The 21174-nt window shown below is 40.9% G+C and overlaps 1 protein-coding gene across 2 annotated transcripts in view; it reads left to right on the top strand.

The window, feature by feature from the left end:
• The window catches only part of BLNK (B-cell linker), a 94041-nt gene that overhangs the window by 9368 nt on the left and 63499 nt on the right, over positions 1-21174 (top strand). For both annotated transcript variants that reach the window (XM_014959700.1, XM_014959708.1), the window contains exon 2: positions 11217-11263. In XM_014959700.1, coding sequence (XP_014815186.1) covers positions 11217-11263 — 47 coding nt within the window. The remainder of the gene's footprint in view (positions 1-11216; positions 11264-21174) is intronic.

Below are 21174 nucleotides of genomic sequence, written 5' to 3'. Positions count from 1 at the left end.
AGTACAGGGGGATGATCACCTCCCAAGTCCTACTCACCACTTTGTTCCTGATCCAGGCCAGGATGCTGGTGGCCTTCTTGGCGACCTGGGCACACTGCTGGCTCCTGTTCAGCCGACAGGCGACCAACACCCCCAGGTCCTTTTCTGCCAGGCAGCTCCAGCCACTCTGCCCCCAGCCTGGAGCGCTGCAGGGGGTTGTTGTGACCCAAGGGCAGGACCTGGCACTTGGCCTTGTTGAACCTCATCCTGCTGCTCTCAGCCTATCCAGATCCCTCTGCAAAGCCTTCCTACCCTCCAGCGGATCAACACTCCCAGCCAACTTGGTGTCATCTGCAAACTTACTGAGGGTGCACTCGATCCCCTCATCCAGATCATTGATAAAGATGTGAAAGAGAAGCAGCCCCAATACCAAGCCCTGGTGGACACCACTCATGACCGGCCACCAATTGGATTTAACTCCCTTCACAACCACTCCCTGGGCCAGCCAGTTTTTAACCCAGCAGAGAGTACTCCCATCTAAGCCATGAGCAGCTGGTTTCTCTAGGAGGATACTGTGAGAGACTGCACAGTATCTATCTATCTATCTATCTATCTACATATATATATGCACATAAACATTGACAACTTTGTTTAACCTAGCTGATACAATGAGTCCTATATCCAAAGCTAGATCTCCTTTTTCCTACTGAAATACAACTAATAGTTTAACATGTATTACACAGATATACATCACTTGACAAATGGGTCATTATATTGTTAAATTGTCATATAATACCAAAGGACATCTTGGAGAAACTTTCAAAGCACCTTTTCCTTTGCTTCTTTCTAACAGCCCTACCTGTTCAGCTCATGATAGGTAAAGGAAATCAAACGTCTCAAATTAATTTACTCTTGATCTTTGTAGCTGTCCCTACAACAGTCTGTCAACCAGAAGTATCATTAGCATAAGACATGTTGCACTGACAGAAGACACTTTATTGCAGTTGACCATAAAAGATTTTAATTAAACCATTTAAGCATACTAACAAATCTAATGGCGTCCCAGAAAGGCAGGAGATGTTGGGGTGTGTGGGAGAGAGTAGTATATTTACAGACTTTCAAATTTCCAAACTGGAGGGGGGGGGGGGGGGAGGAAGGAAGGAGATGCTTAAATCAAATATCCCTAACCTCTGGGTAGCCAAGTACTTACCAAGTATATTTCTAAAGCTCTTTGTGTCACTGGTAAGCATTGATTAATACTGTACTAATCTCTGGCTTTTCCCCTTCAAGAGGTGGCTGTCACAATTCAGGGCTTCCCTGGCCATAAACCACAAAGCAGCACTCCCTGCATAGCACCACAGAGTTGGGGGAAGGTTGCTACTCCATGCTATATGCATCTTCCACCACAGCTTAGAAGTCCTCATCCACACTCACCATGCTGCGACCCAACACAGATCATCTGTGACAAAAGGTTCATGCTTTGAATGAAAACATCTACTGACATGAACAACTAAACGTGCCTTTCTCCAGTGGCAGAAATTCTTCTTCTGTTTGAACCAGTGCCACACGCTGTATGCTGTATCAGCAGCTGGTCTCTCCAACACACAACAGTCAGGAAGGCTGAGTTATTAGGGCAGCTGAGATCTAGCATGAACACCTTACAGTAAGGGATCTTCATTGTGTTGAATTTTCACAATACTGCTGCTTACCTAAATTACTACAAGCGTACATGGTGTTCCTTCTCCTACTTGCAATGACTTGCCAGAACCTTAAAGTGTATCTTTTCACAAAGTTTTTTCAGCCATTAACATGCAGTCACCATCTTGCTGCCATATGGACCCAGTGATTACAAACTATTAACAACGTTGCTTACTGTGGCTGAGGTAAATGATTCAAGCAAATAATTGCTCATTTTCAAGACACCTACAGATATATATACATAACATTTTCATGACTGTATGAACTAAAGAGTATCTATAGCAGATAGCTATAATCATTGTGATTATTAAAATGAAGCTAAACAGTGGAACAAAGGCACTACCTCAAGAATATAAACCAGTATCAAAGAGGGTCATCTACCTCACTATACAAGTGGTACTTTGAAAGTATCTCAGCAGATTTCTGGGTGGGCATATCAAATTGTTACTTCAATGTAAACGTGCAAGAAGCTGAGGAAGTGGTTTATTTCCAAACAGAAGGTGGCCAGCCACTGGAGCATTTGGAGCTGTCGGGTGTATACAAAGTCACATTTGCTTTCTGACTCAGCAAGGGCTTTTATTCTTATCATTAAGATTAGCTACTTCTAGCTCCCTTGATGAAATTTAATGTGCTTCCAATTAGGCACATGATCTTTCTTAATCTTTCGAGAACACTCTCGTGTATAGATTTTGCTTTTAAGATTGCTGCTTCAGTTTTAAGGTTGCTGGCCATTTCTGCCATAGCATTTGCCCTGACATGGGACTCTTCTCACACCCTGTCTGTACAGCCTTTTCAGGCTCAGCTGTTTCCAGCGCTTCTTGTTATAATTAGTGTTTTTGTCCAGATGCAGGACAGCAGAAGGCAGCCCCCCCCGCAGGCCGTGTCAGCAGGGAGCACTTCTGCACAGTTCCCAGGCCCTCGGCCAGCGGGGGAGAGTCAAAGGCTTAAAGTCCCCCGATTTCTCGAATTCTCCAAGAGTGATCCCATTGCTCCCAACATGCTGAAATACCTGCAGAGTCTCTCTGTTCAATTATTTGTCCTGTATAGCAGCATTTAATTAGGATTATGACTTTCCCCAAGTAACTTGCCAGTCTCACCCATCAGTGACTTGAGAATTGATTCCTGCTGTGCTGTTCCCTGCTGTCTTTTTTAGCCTCCCTTGTAAAAGCAGGATAGAAACTCTTACACCCAGAAAATAGAGAGAACTTTTGTTTTTCAATCCAGTGCACAGAGTATTTTCCACTGAGACAGCCTCTGCTGTCATTTCAAGACAGTACTCTTCCTACTGAGTCAATATTCAAACACTGAAAATGCCGCCACCCCAGCCATTTTAGCTCCTGCCTGTGGGAAATGAGCTAAGTTTGCTTCAGCTAATTGATATTTTCTTGTTAGTGTATCTGTGCTAACAAAGGAGTCTTAGTGATAGTAGAGTCTAATAAATTGTATCCAATCAATCCCCAGAAATGCCCTTGGTCTGTCAAGGGATCCTTGTGTGCAGAGCGTTATCTGGGGGAAGAGAAACAGACCGCAACACCGCCTTCCACACAGCAACCCAGAGGATAGGGGAGTATCAATAAGGCCAAAGAAACCAGTCTTGGACAGTAAATCTGCCAAGTAGATGGTAATAAAGACTGTGAAATAACATGTAGTGTAATCAACTAATCGAAGGTGTGCTTAGGATAATGATTTCGTAGAGTAGGCGTGTGTGTGCCTTATATGATAAAAAGGTGCAAACTAAACCTGTATTAGGTCGGGCGGTCAGGAAGAATGTGAGCTCCAACTTCTCAGCCCATGAGAAGAGAGACAGAAACTCAGGTGGCCACAATAAGGGTATAAAATACCTGAAAGCTGAAGGATCAGCGTGCATCTATTTTTGGTGCACCCAATTCAGCGCTGTTTCGTATAATAAAATTTTAATCTTTTAATCGGCAACTTTGTCCTCTTTAAATTTGAAGTGTGAGCTGGTGTTTCTCACATGCCTCCCTCCCTTTCCCCAGTAAGCACATCACAGTAACTAAAGGGACAGTCTCAGAGCTGGTTGAAGGGGCAATGCTCCCTTCAACACACATTCCCATTGCACACACACACACTTTTGCGAGAACTAGCTCTCACTTGGCCACAAAGGTGGTGCATCCAGGTTTTATCCAGATGGACCTTTTTTTTTTTTTGGTATGGTTATTTTTCAGCCAGACCACTTCCACTGATCCCACTCACCAGACCCTGCTGGTGACAGCATGGAGGCGGTGGAGGAAGCACAGTGCCCAGAGAAGACACCTCTCCAGGTGGTTTAAAGCAGCTGTGTTTAAAGAAGCTGTGAAAAACACAGCTTCAGTGAGAGATTTCACACAAATCCAGACAAGTGAAGAGGCTGCTGCCAGGGACAGGGGTGGGTCTCCTCACTGACAATTTCCACACACACTCCCTTTTCTAGCCGGAAGCACCCCTTGGTTCAATGCCCTTGTTTCATTTGCAGCTGACTCAACTCACAAAAGGGTCAGAGAAGCACCAGAGTCAGAAGAGGGATGGGAGACATTCCTCCATGACAGGAGCTGAGGGAGAAGCGAGGGAGCAGGACTGGCCCTGGCAGCCACACTGGGCCATTCAGGTGCCTCGTACCTTCCCCTCAGCCCTGCCTGTTGGCACCGTGCTGGCACGGGGGACAGAGCACCAGAAGGGCTCTATGCTAGCTGCCTTTTATCAAACACCCACCCAGAAACAGGATATCAGTTAATTAAAATGAAACTTGCTCAGGTTATCTGGGGGCAAGAGATAGGTACCTTTCAGAGGTAGGGAGGATCACGGAACCTCAACAAGAGCCTGGCATACAGGCCATGGTGGAGAGGTGTGCTCACTTAAGGATATACCAGGTAGAAAAAACCAGACTATTTAGGTAGGAAAAGATTAACTAGAAAGAAATTGCACATAACCACATGGTGAAGGGAGACTCTTGTTTTCACAGCAGCATTGTTTTAATCAGCTAGATGTGGAGAGGCACCACTTGGCTGAGATCACCTGCATGCAGCTACTGGAAGGGGACTTGGGTAGCTGGGAACAGCAGCTGGCCTCAGTCATGGTTTAGCTCTGTCCTAGAGCAAGATTATTAAAAGAAGCTGACCATGTAAATCCTGTTAGATATCACTATTAAAATGTGTCCAAAACTGGTCAACAGCCTAGTGCACTCCCACCCTTGAGCTGAGTCCTGAGGAAAGGTCAACTCCTAAAGCACCAGTTCTGCTTCCAGCAGAGCCCCATGCTGAGGACATTTCTGCAGCGTGTCCTGTTTCTTGGAGATCTCAGGTCACTGGTATCTTGGCTACAGATTAGAAATACTTTCCAGGCCATTAATTCTTAGATGTGGCTAAAAATGGAATTTCTAACACTTCAGTATTTCCTTTTGTTCTGAATCAGAATGAATAATTGCAAGTTTCCCATAAAAGTAAAATTAAAATGTCTCAGAACAACTGAAGCAGTAGCACTGACATGCTTCGTTTGGACCTTTTACCTTATATTAAAAACATCAACATAAAGTGATTCAACTTTGCCAATTTTTTTTAATAAATTCTTCATCATTGATGAAGAAAAAGAAGCCCCGCAAAGCAATCTGTTTTAATTGAAGCACTTTTAGAGATAAATGGTTCTGTTAGAAGACTTTCAGCTGGCTCTTCTGAATTGTTTTCTCAAAAAAAAAAAAAAAAAAAAAAAGAAATCAGACTTCCTAATCTTGCCACCCACATCAGCGACAGGCTCTGCTGGTTTTGCTAAGGCTAAATGTCTCATGGTCATAGTTGTTATTTCTGTATGTGGTGGCTTGTTTCCTTTTTCAAACACTAAACCCCATTTTAATTTGCTTAAGCATATAGCAGTGCATCACTATAAAGATATGGCAGTGCTCTATATAATAGCACTGGAGGTAAAGCTAAATTAAAGCCTCATTTGGGTAGGTATAACAGTGTTTTAGCAAGGGTTTTTCTTCAAAGACACTAAAATCAGTGTCTAAGCTAGACAAAATGTGGAAGAAATAGAAAAGAAAAATATTTTTTAAAATGCTATTTGAATAAAATTATGAATGGGAAATGTGGATATCAACCATGACTCAGCAAAACAGCTAAGCTCAGACTGCAGGAAACGAACGTATCCTCTCACTTCATGGGAATGACTTCAGCACATGCCTATACCCTCTAATGATTCATACCCCACACCTCTTGTCTGAATTCATGTGAGATCTCAGTTTTAGCCATAAAGTACTGCTCCCTCCTCCAGAGAAGCTTGCACTTGTAAGAGATGCCATACCTGAGACATGTATCACAGCTCTGACGCCTGACTTCTGCTGGTTATTCCTAACAGGTCTAAAATTGGTAGCTGCCGAACAATTTCCTCAGTGGCCCTGCTAAAATTCTTTAATCTTATCCTCAGCTTTTTGGATGGGAATATTTTAATCATAACGCCCCTTCCAACTTTTTTGTCTTTAATGAAACCGTTCATCAGGATGACACTTCTCTAGCAGGAGTCCATGCATTCATAAAGATGAACAGACACCACCACCTTGCTTCACACTAGTGACATATTACTAAAAGGAGCAAGATTTAATTTGAAAGGCTCTGTAATACAAAGAAACAGAATTTGAACTAGGTTGAAGTACAGAGAATTACAATTTCAGTATGTAACACAGTTACAGCGTGTTAGTCTGCCCTTGCAAACTGGTTTCACTATAAAGCCACTTTGCTCTTGCTACCACTAGGTGTCAGTTTTACACACTTTAAAGTGAATAAATACCTTAAAAATATTAATTCTCCATTCAGGATAGAAACATATTTCTTTATTATCCCATTATTTCTGGACTGACCTTTGATTTTAAGTATTCCACATATTATTTATGTTCTTCTCTTCTGCTTTTCTTGCCCTGTGGGGCACAGTTCTCATTTTTCCAAGAAAAAGCCCTAAAAAATCTCCACTATGCATTTATTGCATGATTTAGTCAGTCTGAGCCACTGAGTTTTCGCCAGATATCACTGGCAGAAGTCTATAGCTCAGGCTGTATTTCTAGAGAACAGCACTGAGATCTTACTCTTATTCCATAAAGACCACTGAGATCATATTCTTATTCAACAAGGACATTTTTACTAAAAAATGCCATATCTTCTCTGACTAAGTACTGATACTCTACTGTGCCAGTCAATAGAGGATATCATTAGCATGTATGATTATAATTCTATGGTTTTTCAGATTTTTTTTACTCATATTGACTGCCTAAATGTAGATCATTTCTATTTACACTCCAAATTTCTGTCTCTCAAAAATAAAAATGTAGCTGTAGATTCATCCTAATCCTGGCTTCTTGCATGTCTTTTTGTCAATACCAAACAGATTCCATAAACATAAACAGGCTTTAACATCAAGAAGTTGATCATTCTGAACACAGAGCTTTTGTAATATATTATGCATTTACTTTGCCATAACAACATGAATTTGCTTTACATCAAATAAATCCAGGTCTTTAATTTTCCTCCCAAAAATTGAAGAAAATTCAGAGGAAGACAAATTCATTATACCATATAATATTCAAATATCTATTAAAATATTTTTATATTCATATATTTTATATATAAAATGTATTTTTAATATACATATACGCATACACAGAGACACACACAAAAAGTTACAAACTTATTTCACAGCAAACCTCTCCATCTGTTCCATGCTCAGAAATGGCAATGTTACAGAATGGAACTCAACATTATTTTAAGGTAATGACAAGACTGTCACCTTACATTCAGCTTTACTGCTCAGATATTGACAGCTTACCTAGCAACACAGTATGTTTGTTTATGAAAGTCAAGGGAATCCCCTCATCCTCATTCACATCAGAATTTGACCATTTCAGACTCCAGCTGATCCTTCAGAGCTCTCCTGGATTGATGAGGCATTTTATTTGCAGCCATAACCCTCTTATACAGGTGTCATGTACGAGGAGGGTCTGAAAAGGAGCAAAGGGGCAAGAGATGTGCTTATATAAACTTCAAAACATAGTTGAAAAAAAATGTATTGTACAATCAACTGTATTAACAACCTTCCTCAAAGACATCTAAAAACTTTTTTTGAGGCAATAACTCTATTAAAATATGCCTTAGCACAATCTCAGCTAGGAGCCATTAGGGCACACAAAAAATCTCCAAAGCAAAGCTGGAGGCCAACACAGGTCAGGTCCCATGACTCCTGACAGACGTAGGAGCCTTCCTCAGAGAGGTGCTACCCCTGGGGCAGGGGAAGCTGCAGTGCCTGCTGCACACTGCAGTACATCAGTTTATCCCATTTAAGAACCACGTTCCCTTTACCTTCCTATCACTCAGTTTCCTGCCACCAGGACTCCACTTGCATGCTGATGAACCCTTATCCACCTACAAGTCATCCCCTATGTGTCCCCAAGCCTGCAAAGTGCCCTAAGGGGGCGAGGCACACATGCCACATGCACATGTGTGTGCCCGCCGTTTGGGGAGCACGTGCCGGGCGCCAGAGCACCTCAGACGTGCAGGCTCAGCCTGTGTGCTCTGCACGGCCCATGTGCACTAGTCAGTCTCAGCTTTTCCAGACAAAAATGCATAAAACCTACTTACAGGTTTGCAGCTCCAGAATGTACAGAAATTCAGCTTCTCTTTGCTTTTGATGTAAAGCTGCCCCTTCTTCAGCATCCCTGCTGGCAAGCAGTTACAGTAGCACAGGCTGAAACCCCAGACATGCCTCTGCAAGTAAAGGAGCAAGAGACACACCTCAAACACTTGCACCAGCACAACATTTTGCCCCTTCTGTGGTGCCATCTGCCCAAGGAAGCTGGCGGCTGGGTCTGCAGGCTCAGAGGTCTGGGTACGCAGAGCTACGGGAGGGAGCGACTGAGAAAGCCAGGGTTTTGGGAATGAAGCTGCCAGTAGAAAAGAGGAAATCAACAGCAGGTTTGAAGAGAACATAATTTTATATATGCTTTCTAAATTGTGCTCTAACATGAAACTGTAAATACAAAAAACCCAAACACTCCCATCTGTCCCTTAAGTTCCTCATTGCAGGGTTGGCAGCTCAAATCACTCCAGGAAAAAGAAGTTGTTAAAGTAGTTTTTATCACACACATTCATTTGCAATGTATTCCACTCACGCCAATATGAATCACTAACAATGTATGTCATAAGCAACAACAGGAGCAATGGATAATTAAAACCTGGAAGAATTAGTCATCTTACAGAAGCTACCGCGGCATTTCAAAAACGTTGAGTTTGCAAGGTATTTTTGTACTCTTTCCTAAGACCAGAATTTTATTGCTAAAATGCAGCAGTAGCTCTTAGTTTCAATCACTAGGGCAATTTACTGCAAAGAAAAATAAACATACAAAGTAAGAAAAAGATAGCTTTCAGCTGGATTTGTAGATGCCAATCTCCTCAAACTTAAGGGAGGTTTATAGCTTAATCCCCTTATTGAAGGCTATCTCACAGGGGAAAAAATAAGGAATCAAATTAAAACTTTCTATATAAAACATACATCAGTATAAAAAGTGCTTGGATCCATAGCTTCTTTCTCTATCAATTAATCACTCGCTTACTAGCTCAATTATTAGCTCAGTTATTAGTTAACAAAAAGTACTTGGTCTGACCCCAGGCGCAGCCCTTGCCCGAGTGAGAAGAGCTGCTGGGAGCAGAGGAGCAAAACAAAAGCTCGGCAGGGCAGGGAGAGCTACACAAGATATTTGGCTGCCATCACCAAGGAATTATACTTCAGCAACCTTAATGCACAGAAGTAAAGGTTTAAAAATTCGATTTTGCAGAGAAAAAGAGAGTGAAGGAGAATCAAGTGCTTACAACAAAAAGCGCAGCTGCTTCCTCCTCTTATTTAGAAGGTGCAGTCACAGGGAGGAAATGGCCCTAATATTGCTGGTCACTGATCCGCAGAGGCAATTGGTGAGCCATCACTAGAGCTGACAACGGCTGAAGGAGCCCAGATGGGCCTGTCTGTGAATCAGACAGCTCAATAGAGTTTTACATTTCCTCAGGGATTTGGTGATTTCTAGATGCACTAGATCATCTAGTTACTGCCGTGCATACTGCCATGCACACAACATGTAGATAAGCAGCTACTTTTTGTTACAGTATAATTACAGACCAGGTATTAAATGTAGGGGGTTCCCTAGTGTCTGAAATAGCATATTTTCACAACAAATACATAAAAGAAATGCAGGCGCTCACTTGAATTTAAATATGGACTGAGGAAATATGAATTCTCTGAGATCTTACGTGTTCTCCACTTGTTCTCCTTGTCTCACATGCTTGTTATTAGCGTCTCGTGTTGTATGCTCAATACAAACTCATTCATCATGCTGATTAGATAGTGACACAAAAAGCAAAACAGTTTGGAATGGGACTGGTGGCTGCAGAAGTTATTCAGAAAACCAGATAGAGCTGGGCAAACATAAATCATATTACAATTAACTCAGTATCACTGAAGTCACTGGAAAGTAGCCATTTCAGGGATTTCACATCCATTACATGGGCGCCTGAGACTTGGAAGTCTCAGGAAAGAAGCAAATTACTTTCCTTTTCTTGACGCAAAAACAGGAGGAGGGCTAGAATTGCATTACTAAATGGACATGTTTTCATTCTGACCTGTCCTCTGTTGAAGTCTATGTGGACCAATAGGGCATTTTAGCATTAGCAGGTTGCTGGACTGAAACCATGCAATCACACACTTGGTCCAGGTACAATCCAGAGATTTTACTGGAAATTTTGCACTAAAGGAAAATCCATAGATTAAAAAAAGTTTAATTTACACTACCTTAAAACTCTGATTTAAGAAGTTCAGCTGCAAGCTGCGAACTAGCTTGAACATCAGAAGTACTTCTGCTGCTTTCGTGCGGTGCATGGACTCAGGTACGTTGAGGTGAAAGGTATATGGAGCTACACCAACCATTGATATGATTTGGCTAAACTGTTTCCAGTAACTGCATTAGCAGCATTAAGAATGGGCACTGCCTGTGCCAAAATGGCACACTAAAAATTCTATTTCTTTTTCAGCCCCAGTTTTTCATGGGTTAAGGAGTCACAGAGAAGTCTAGCCCAACAACAGACCAAACTGGGATTTAATAGCCTCCCAGTCATTGTTAAAGTAATGTTCCACTCAGCCATTGTTATACTAATATTCTGATTTCAGAAAAAAGCCCCAAAGAAATTCCATGGTGAAGCTGGAGAGAAACCATATAAAATGACTTGCTTATCGCTTTTTGAATGATTCATTAACTAGCATCATTTAATCTGCCTCATGCCCGGTTAAATTCCAGTTTAACAATGTAGTGTGTGCTACCAGCTTTCCAGAAACGTCGCAGCAGCCAGTAATAAAAAGTTAAGCATTAACCAAGATCAGACACCAATGTAGCAACAAAACTAAAAACTATCTTTTAGGTCTTTGCTTAGTTCACTATTAAAAATGTCATGCAATTCACTTAATGGAAAGGTTTTGATTACATTGATCTTTATCTAAAATATAAAACCTGTTTTCTCTCCTTTCAGAACATGTCAGATTATGACCTGAGCCGATTCAAAATAATGCACCAGCTGTAAGTTCCTTGTTATTTTCTGCTTCCCCATTAAATGACTAATACTCTGCTGTACTCTGACAGTTTCTCTGCTAATAAGTAAGGGAAAATGAGGACTGAAACCTCCTGCTCATGTGAAGGGAATTAATTGATGGGGGTGGAATTTCCTTGGGATTAGGACCATGGAAGGTTTATAATAACTGTGCTTCAGATCAGCACCAGTGGCTGGGTGATATTCTTTCTCAGAAGGAGGCAACCCTTCAGGGGCAACCTTCATACTAGGAAAGTACAAGGTCAACTTCTTCCAGAATATAAAACCTCTTCACTTTTATAGCATATGAGACTAAATTTTCAGAATTGGTTCATCTACTCTCTAGGGATCAATTTAAGTGATCAGATTAACAAAGTGCTACGTTGAAAGTAATTTAAATAGAATTCAGAGCACTGAATAAGCCAATATAGGTAAAACAGTTAGGAAATGCCTTCATGTAATTTCTGACAAATCAAGTTTATTTAGAAGGATATCCTTAATGTTAAAGTATATTATTTCTCTTGTATTATTGCACAGAAGTAATATTAAGGAATTTTCTCTATGAGCCAATGAAACCGAAAAGAGTTCATTTTAATATGGAGTGAGTTGTTCTACTTCACCAAGTGGTTGTCATTTTTCTTTGTATCTGTTTACAAAACTAGAATTGTTTTTCAAATCCCACTCTCTTTGTAAGAAACTGGAGGAACTTGGAGGCATTTTTACCCAAGAAAATCCTACTCCTATTGATAACAATTTGATGAGAGCATAAATTAATATTCTTCTGGGTTTGTTTTGATAAGTAGATTAGTAAGGAAAATATCAAAATACTTTATTGCAAAGTAATTAAGTCCAACGGGACATTTTGAGAAAAAATGTAAAGAGCATAAATACAAAGTTAACCTCTGTTTCTGTGAAATGAACCTGATCTACTACAACATTGGGGTAAACAGAAATCTACTGAACTGAGGCCAAGAGTTGCGCTTCTACTGATGTGGGTTATTCCAGCTTTGGATTCTGAAACCATATATTGGAGTAACAATAATACAAATTCTGTCATCAAGTATCAAACAAAAGACCAGAGTAGATCAAGACAAAAGTAATAAAACTCCTGAAATGCACAGTGAGGATGTCACGTCCCTAGCACCAAGTTTCACTCCAAAATTTGTTGCTCTTAGATCTTACTGCTTGCTATTGCAAAAATTACCTGAGTTTCTAGCACTCCAACAGTTTGCATGTTTTAATTAGGAAAGGTCTACTTTGGTCCACCTAGGCTAGATAACAGGCCTGTTCATACAGCAGGTAATGCCCAATGGATCAAAACGCTAAGGACAGATGAACAGCAAAATACTAATCAGCCTATAAGGTGAGAGCAAAATTCTGTGTTTCTCCTGGCAGTAGCCAGTGCTTCAGGTCTCTGCCTGTTCTGAAAGTTTCTTCATAGGGCTGCATTAGACAGAAGCTAGGTCCCCTGGCATGCCACCATCAAAAGCTCTTTGCCTTTCCCATTCCCATTCCCAAGAAAAACACTTGGTGTTTTTCTTTTCTGTAAGAAAGATTTGGAGCCTAGAAAGCTATAAATGCTCTGTGAACTAAACCACACAGTTATTCTACATTCTGCTAGGAAATCCCATCACAGTCGTACCAGGAGCAATCTGCAGCCACGCACGGGTACACTCCTGCACCAAATACCTCTGTTAACTCAACAGAAGGCTCTTTTCCCTCTAGTCAATACTCCACCTGCCCTCTAAGGGGGAGAAGATAAAAAGGGAAGAGTTTATCATAGTAATTGTTTTGATACTCTGAAATAAACTTCTTTTGTACTGCACTTTTCATGAAGATTATTATATTCTGCTATTTCAATTAGCATTGGCTTTGACAGCCTAATGACAGCCTGATGTAAACTAGTTCTCATCCACACTTAATGGCCACAGGTCCACCTAGATGGCTTCTGAGCAGCTACTGAATATAGAGGTGAAATTATCAAGGTGCAATCTCTACTAGTGTCCTATCCTGAGCATGAAATGCAATAATGAAATATTCCTTCCCCACTTCCCAAAACACTAACAGAAGAGAGGTGCAGCTTTCAGACATGAGACAGCAGAGTACTGAGGCACTAGTCCAAACCCTCTCTGGCTGCCAGGGTTGTGCAATAAACTGCTCTCACAGGTTGGTTCATTTTCAACAGTTGTGACATCATGCTGAAATCTTGAGTTTTGCTTAAAGCCCTTCTTCCTGCAGAAACACTGTTCTGTTTCTCACTCCACGCAGCATACTCACCTGATGCACCTGCACCCCGAAAACCTGGGTCACCCAAAACACTACGTGACTTTCCTCTCACGAATGGCAGTACAACAGCACCTTCCAGATACTTCCCATTGGAGAAACCTCTAACATCCCACTGGGGATGAGTGTGATGGGTCATGGGCTCAGTGTTAGAATTTATGCCAGGAAGAACACTATATAGAACATCACACTGCATGCAGGAGCACTCTTTAAGAGAGTACAAGTATTTCACAATACTGAACTTAAGTGCTTTCCAAACATGCTGTCATGCTATCTTTACTTAACATTTTAATAAGCAGTGTAAATAAGATTGGTATTTATAACTGTATTCAGCAAAACTGGCATATAAGCTATAACTGACTTACGAACATTCATAATCTGGAACCACATCTTGAGAAAGATATGTAATTACAGCTCTGTCACCTCAGCATAGATAGTCCAAGACTTACAGTACCAGATGTTTATGCAGAAGTTGTTTCACAATCAGCTTACTCACATTTCACTTTCCCAGGGACTGTGAAATTAAAAGGCCTTCTTTACAGCTAATGTGATTAGTAATTCATTCCAAATCAAACTCAGAATAAATTTTGCTCGCAATTCTGGGGACTGTTTTCCAAAATGAGGACTGGTTTTTTTCATCACAAAACCAGTGCTCTCTATCACACTTTCAAATGCAGAAGCCTGTTCTGGCTGTGCCAGACTGCTTGGTAAATGAGAAATCTTCATCTGCAAATCAGGTATGAGATGTCAAGTCTTGAGTTTACCATTTGTATATAGCAACATGCAGTTACGGAAGATCCTGGTAATAAGAAACATATAATCACAGGCTTTGTTTAATTATGGTGTGGGCAGCATTTAATCTTTCCTTGAAATAAACATCTACCAATTCTCACTGCTGTGGAAAATGTTACTAGTTTATTTTACCAGTATTTTGTCATAGATGCAGAAAAAAAATTGCTATTCATAAATCAAGTAAGTGTTCTGTAATTAAGACTGATTTCTAGATTAGTTTCTAACATCTTTTTTTTTTATTCACTTGTTCATAATTTTTAATAACTCCAGGCTGAAATTTTTCATCCTTGCCTTCCCAGCAAAGGAGATGTTTTTTCCTGAGACATAAGCATACATTCTCAATCGTAAGAGATGTTACGTATCAGGAAAGTACCTTTGTAATGCTGAGATGTTGCACCTAAGTGCACTTAAAATGTCTGCACTTGCATCATTCAAACTGCAAGAACTAGAAACATTACAAATTAGCTCCTTTTTCATCCTCCCCCCTCCACTCACATTTTTTTAATTATTTCTTCAGTAAGGAAGGTAAACACTTAATGTGGAAAATTCACTTTTCAACTTTTTCACAGCTACCCATATTTAAATCCACGGACAAGTTCTCCATACAGCAGCTGCAAAGGCCTGGATCCCCTCTTAGCCCCTTCGTAGCTGGGTTGGGAGAGAGTCATAAGACAAAATCTTTTGGAGTGACAGTGTCCAATAATCACTAAACCTGGATTTCATAAATGTGGATTTGAGACCTTGCTCAGCCTGAGTAAACTCAGCTAAATTATTTTAGCATTCCCTTCTTCCTTTCCCACCTGCAGTGTCAAAATAGTAGTATTTCCCTAACTCACAGGGGTGCTATATTGGAAAAGCATCAGGAATTGTGATGTCTTTACAACTGCAGGTGGAAGCTGTGACTTGCTTCCCAAGGTCCCATTCACCAGCTGTGATGCCACAGGGTCGCAGGAGTTACATGCACTGGGGAATATTGTGGGGGTTACTGGCCAAGCAGTGGCCAATACTACTGCCTTTGCAGCTGCCAGACAGAGCTCTGTGCTGCCAGTGGCCACCCCAGGCTTGCAGGCAACAAAAAAGGATGATGGTGCAAAGGGCAAACAGGCCTCTGCTGGCAAAATTAATTCTAGTCTGCCCTTGACAGAGAGTTACACCCATCTTTTCTAACAGTTCAATCAGCTTAACATGAGCCAGCAACATGCACTGGCAGCCCAGAGAGCCAACTGCATCCTGGGCTGCATCAGGAGAAGTGTGCCCAGCAGGTCACGGGAGGTGATTCTGCCCCTCTGCTCCGCTCTGGTGAGACCCCACCTGGAGCTCTGTGTCCAGCTTTGGAGTCCTCAGCACAGGAAGGACATGGATCTGCTGGAACGGGTCCAGCAGAGGGCCACGAAGATGATCAGAGGATGGAGCACCTTTCCTATGAAGGCAGGCTGGGAGAGTTGGGGTTGTTCAGCCTGGAGAAGAGAAGGCTCCAGGGAGACCTTATAGTGGCCTTTCAATATCTGAAGGGAGCTACAGGAGAGCTGGGGAGGGACTCTTTGTCAGGGAGTGGAGTGAAAGGACAAGGGGCAACGGTTTTAAATTGGAAGAGGGGAGATTTAGATTAGATACTAGAAAGAAATTCTTTGCTGTGAGGGTGGTGAGGCACTGGAACAGGTTGCCCAGAGAAGCTGTGGCTGCCCCATCCCTGGAGGTGTTCAAGGCCAGGCTGGATGGGGCTTTGGGCAACCTGGTCTGGTGGGGGGTGTCCCTGCCCAGGGCAGGGGGTGGGACTGGATGATCTTTAAGGTCCCTTCCAACTCTGACCATTCTATGATTCTATGATCAGACTCTTCCGTGCATTTTAACTCATGCTTTAACCCTGCTTCTAGAGAGAATCATTGTGTCAAACACTTGCATGCATAATGCATTTTCTTCCATTACATCTTTACCTCTCATTAAAAAGAAAATTGAAGCCATTAAGACAATAGTTAAAATTAGGAATAAAAGAGAAGTCAAGAAATAAAATAGTAGACTTCTAACAGACTACAATGACATTCAAAATTCACATGTAGAGAATTTTCTAATCCTGTTTGGAGGGGAGATTACATAGGCATTATTGTTACATTTATTCTTAGTTAATAGATGTAGAGTGTGCAACATACTTTCAGTTTCACTTTGAAATATTTTGATTTCTTGCTTCTGTGCTTTTATTTCAGTAGATTACTTTGCCTAACCAAAGACAAATCCTAATGAAAGTACTAGTAACAATCAATGAGATTTCTATAAGAACTAATCTGTTTCCTTAAGAAATAATAAAGACAAAGAGCTTTTGCTGTCTCTTTAAACAAGACGCAGCAGTACACAAATCTTGTAACAATCTGCATTTGAACTTTTCTTATTGCAGAGAAAGGTCCAAGCTGAAAAAGCAAAGGTGGTAGATGACTTCTATCCCAGTACTCAGCAAGCAGTAAAGCTTTTCCCCTCTCCTTCAGATATACCATAATGGATTTTTAATTACCCTATATCCTTTAAATATCAGTGCTGACTCAGGTTGAATGTTTCATATCTAAATATGTAGACTTAACTCCTTGCATTCCTTCATTTTTGATGTAGCTTAAATTCCACTTCAAAAATCTCCACTTATTCCCAAAACTGGAAAAGCCCAGGGCTGCAATTTCGTAAGATACCTCTTCATACAGCGACCTCCCAATAAAAATTATACCTAAAAGAGGTTTCCAGTACATAACCACTCTAGTGCCACAGACATATACTACAGGACACTTCCTTGGTAGCTATGTATGCTCCAAAGAAATAAAAAAGTATCTGAATTTGACTTTAAATCACATTTTTATGTTTTACTCACTTTTAGCATAGAAAGGCTATGACAAAAGTCTATTCAGGCATCAAATATTTACAGAGGCAGCCATTGCCTGCTGATTAGAACTAATTCTGGATATTCTCCTGTTCACAGGAAGATCTAGGAAATAGTTGCTCAGCAGAGCAACACCATCTTGCCTCCTCTTACAGCAGCAGAGAATATTATACTCCTACAGCAGAAAGGGGGCAACAGACACTTGCATTACAGCAGTTTCTCTTCTATCCTGCCATGAGCAGTTGAGACTATCACAATGACACAAGTTCCTTGAGAAGGAGGGAAGATGTCCTCACATCTCAGGAGCATATTGTGCTCCAAATTCCTTTAGGAAGCTCACTTCTGCTCTTGTAACTGGACTGCTCACTGTGCTATCCTGGACCTAAAGCCAGGCAAAACTGGCATTCTGAAATTATTTTTGAAGTGTGTTGCCAAATTCTTAACAAGGAAAGAACAGAAAGATCACAATGTTAAACACCTTGTGGCACCACCACAGACCACATGGATTTGAACCTGGGACCACAGTTTAATCATAGCACCTTCCCCATCTCAGCTCCATGTCAAAAGTACCACCTAGTCAGGTGAACAGAGAGAGACACATTCCAACACTATGAATCTATAACTGGGTCTTTTTCTTAGTACTAAGAAAATCCAATCCAATCTTCTAACCAAACTTTGCAATATTTTTTAAATTTCCCAAAAATTTATGACAGTCAATGGCAAAATATACCATTCACTATTTAAGTCCAATAATATTTGATACTTTTCCACAGATAAACAGTGAAGTTGTATTTCACATGGTGTTTTGGATTGAAAATAATGCATAAAGAAAATTCTACAAGGGAGAAACTATTTCTGTACATCACATTCTCCTACAACTGCAACCACACAGAAGACATTTTCAAACAAACTGTCCTTCTAAACTGGACACGGAGATGCAAGGTAGAATTACATTAATGGTGTTCTAGGGGGATTGAAAATCAAACCAAATATATAAGCCATTCAAGCTAGCAATATGTTCAGCTGAAGAGCAATGTATATCACCTTATGTTCAGTCCTGTGCAGTGTGGCTTTTAGACCATGCGTGACTTGCCTCCTATCAGCCCACCATCTGCTTATAGTTCACAATTAAGACAAACTCAGAGATGCAGTGCTTGGGCAACAGCCTTAGTTGTTTTGCAGCATCTCTTAAGATTTCAAATGAAGGATATTTTCAGCAAACATAATGTCTAAAAAGTCCCTACATCAGTGGTCTTTCTCACGAAACAATTTCTTCAACTGCAGTTGTATAAAGATACTAAGTTGACAGGAAATAACCGTGATTACAAGACTGTCTTCGTTACCAAAAATAAAGATGTAGATAGAAACTACATTTGGCAGACCTTATAGAGAGAAAACAGTCACCTGTATGCAAGAATCATTGGATTTCACCAGAGATTGTAAATAAAACAGCATCCAGTCTTTGAAAAAGATACTGCAAACAGTAGCAAGACAATTATCTCGAAACTTGAACATATACAAAAATACACAAAATATTTAAGTAATATGTAAGTTTGTATTTTCTGATCAAGTCCCAATAACTAGGTATTTGCTGCGTCTTACTGCTTTCCAAATGGCAATGGTGGCAGTTTAGACATTACCATGCTATTTCCATGCTATATTGCAGCTGCAGTTATAGTGGAAACTAACTTGGCAATGTTTTAGTTCTTGTGGTTCTGGGGCCAAGCAGGAGGAATATAGATCAAAAGGCTTTCTTTATGCACATACTACTGTTAGACTGAATTATCACTATTGCAATGATGAGGAATGCCTCACAGTTGCAGACATTGTCAGAGCTGGAGGGGTTTTTCCATTTTAATGAAAATTGCATCCAGGAACTCCAATGAAATAAAATAGTTTTTGTCCTTTTTCCCATCCTTTCTTACTGAAAATAATACCATTCTTAAACAGTTGAAATACCAGTTGATACTATCTGGAGGTCACCAAAGAACTGATAGGATATGAAGACATCTTGATGCCTGCGATAGAAACCAGTTTCAAGTTGTCTGAGTATCTTCCATAGCACATTTTATCTCCCTATCCCAGTTAGGAAAACAGAGAGTGAGTAGCAGAGGTTGCAGTCTTTGCTGGCTTATATCTGCACAGATAATATACAAATCAGTACAAGCTTAGAACTGTCCCCAGAGTCTCCTCCTCTTCTTCAGCCCCATGATCTTCCGTTACTCTCTGTTCTACAGCCTACAACTTCTAAAGTAGAAAATTTTTAAATTAGTCAACCTTGCCCAATAACCTTTCATGATACCCTACCATGCTCAGCCACCTATGGAATGGCATGGGAGGGAGGTTAACAGTATAATTATAGAAGTGTTTCTTTAATATTGGAAACACTATGGTCATTTTTAGGGGCATTAAGCAACATAAATCATAGGCTCTTTTTGGTAAGAGTGTGACAGACAAGCGTTAAATGATACTTGATGTCTATTAACCCTCTTGAAGATCAGGAGTGGATCAGCCTCTGAGAAAAAAATCAGGTGCTGGTCCAGCTGCAGGGAGAGCCAGCCCGTAATGCTCAGCTTTATCTCACTAAGTTTTAGTGAAAGTAGAAACATGTATCTTTGTTAGTACTCTGGACCAGCCTAAATAGCAATAGAGTATCAGTTCTGGAGCAACTCAAGTTGGGTACCAAAAATCAAAGAAAAAAGTCACCTTTTCAAGGCAAAAACCCAAATGACCTGTTCATGTTTGCATGCAAAGCCAGAAGCAGGACCAGAAATGGAAGCTGTTGCGCAGGAAGAGGAACACTTTCCTCCACCCCGGCAGTTGATGTGCTTTCCTTTTCTCTAGTACATGGCTGTACTCAGACCACAGAGAAGAGGTTGTAGTTTCGATTCACTACTCTTTCTTCCCTTTTAGAAATTCATATTTGGTAGTCAGAAAGTGCTGCACCTGGGACTCAAAACTCGGAAGAAAATAACTTCTGGCTCATTCAAGCAATGAAGTGTGAAGGACTAACAGTCCTTATAATCCCATTTTAGCAAAATTGCACATGTGGCCCAGCTCAAGTACATACTGAACAGAACACAGTGCAAATGTCTTGACTCATTTTGCTCCAAGGCTCCAAACTGCAGTCCTCTCAATTTTTGAAAGAAATAAAATATTTAATTTACAGCATGTTAGGAACACACATGTACATCTCATTCTTCTCGCTTTAGACTTGTGAAAACAAGTGAAAATATAACCTCTTTTTACTTTTGTAAAAGCATGCAGAGCTTCATTCAGTAGTTCATACGTTTGTGCTGTGATGGCAGGTGGTCTATGCAGTATTTCTAAGATAAAGAAGGAAAGCATTAAACTCTTCATTCAAACTTTCTTGAATTCAGAAATGAGAAGAGGCAAACAGCTGAGATAAGGTAGTAGGCCATGAAAAGTGCAGTGCTTAGAAATGGGGTCAACTAGACAAGCAGAGTAGTGAAGTTAGAAGATGAGCTGGAAGGAGAAGTTAAGGGGCTGCCACAGGAGAGACCTGTTGCAGCTGGAAGCCCATCAGTTGGTGCTGCAGCAGCCAGTCACTTGAAACAGCTTCAGGAGAGGCTGCTCTGCCCAGCTGGCCCAGCAAAAGATGAGCTGCAGTTGATATGAATGCCACAGCAGCCCATTGTGCAACAGAATTCAAGACCTGAAACCCAACAGCCTGCATAGGTACAGGTGGCAACCCACAGCTTTAATGTATTTGCCAAAAATATATGTAAGATTTGTCCCAAACAAAAGTAGAGATTTGCATTCAGCATGCAAATAAATATCTCTTTACTAGCACCTTCCTCTTAAACTCCGATTCCAAGGGCAATGCCAATGTGAGGAATGTAGAGCTGCCTTAGTAACACCACAGACACTGGCATGATGATACTTGTGCAAATCTACATGATGGGTGGTATTAACACCCATCAACACAGAGTTCAGAGCATCAGAGCG

The sequence above is a fragment of the Calidris pugnax genome, unplaced genomic scaffold (genome assembly GCF_001431845.1).
Source record: "Calidris pugnax isolate Ruff unplaced genomic scaffold, ASM143184v1 scaffold4, whole genome shotgun sequence".
NCBI classification, from domain to species: Eukaryota; Metazoa; Chordata; class Aves; order Charadriiformes; family Scolopacidae; genus Calidris; species Calidris pugnax.
This window is presented reverse-complemented; position numbering and strand designations above follow the sequence as displayed.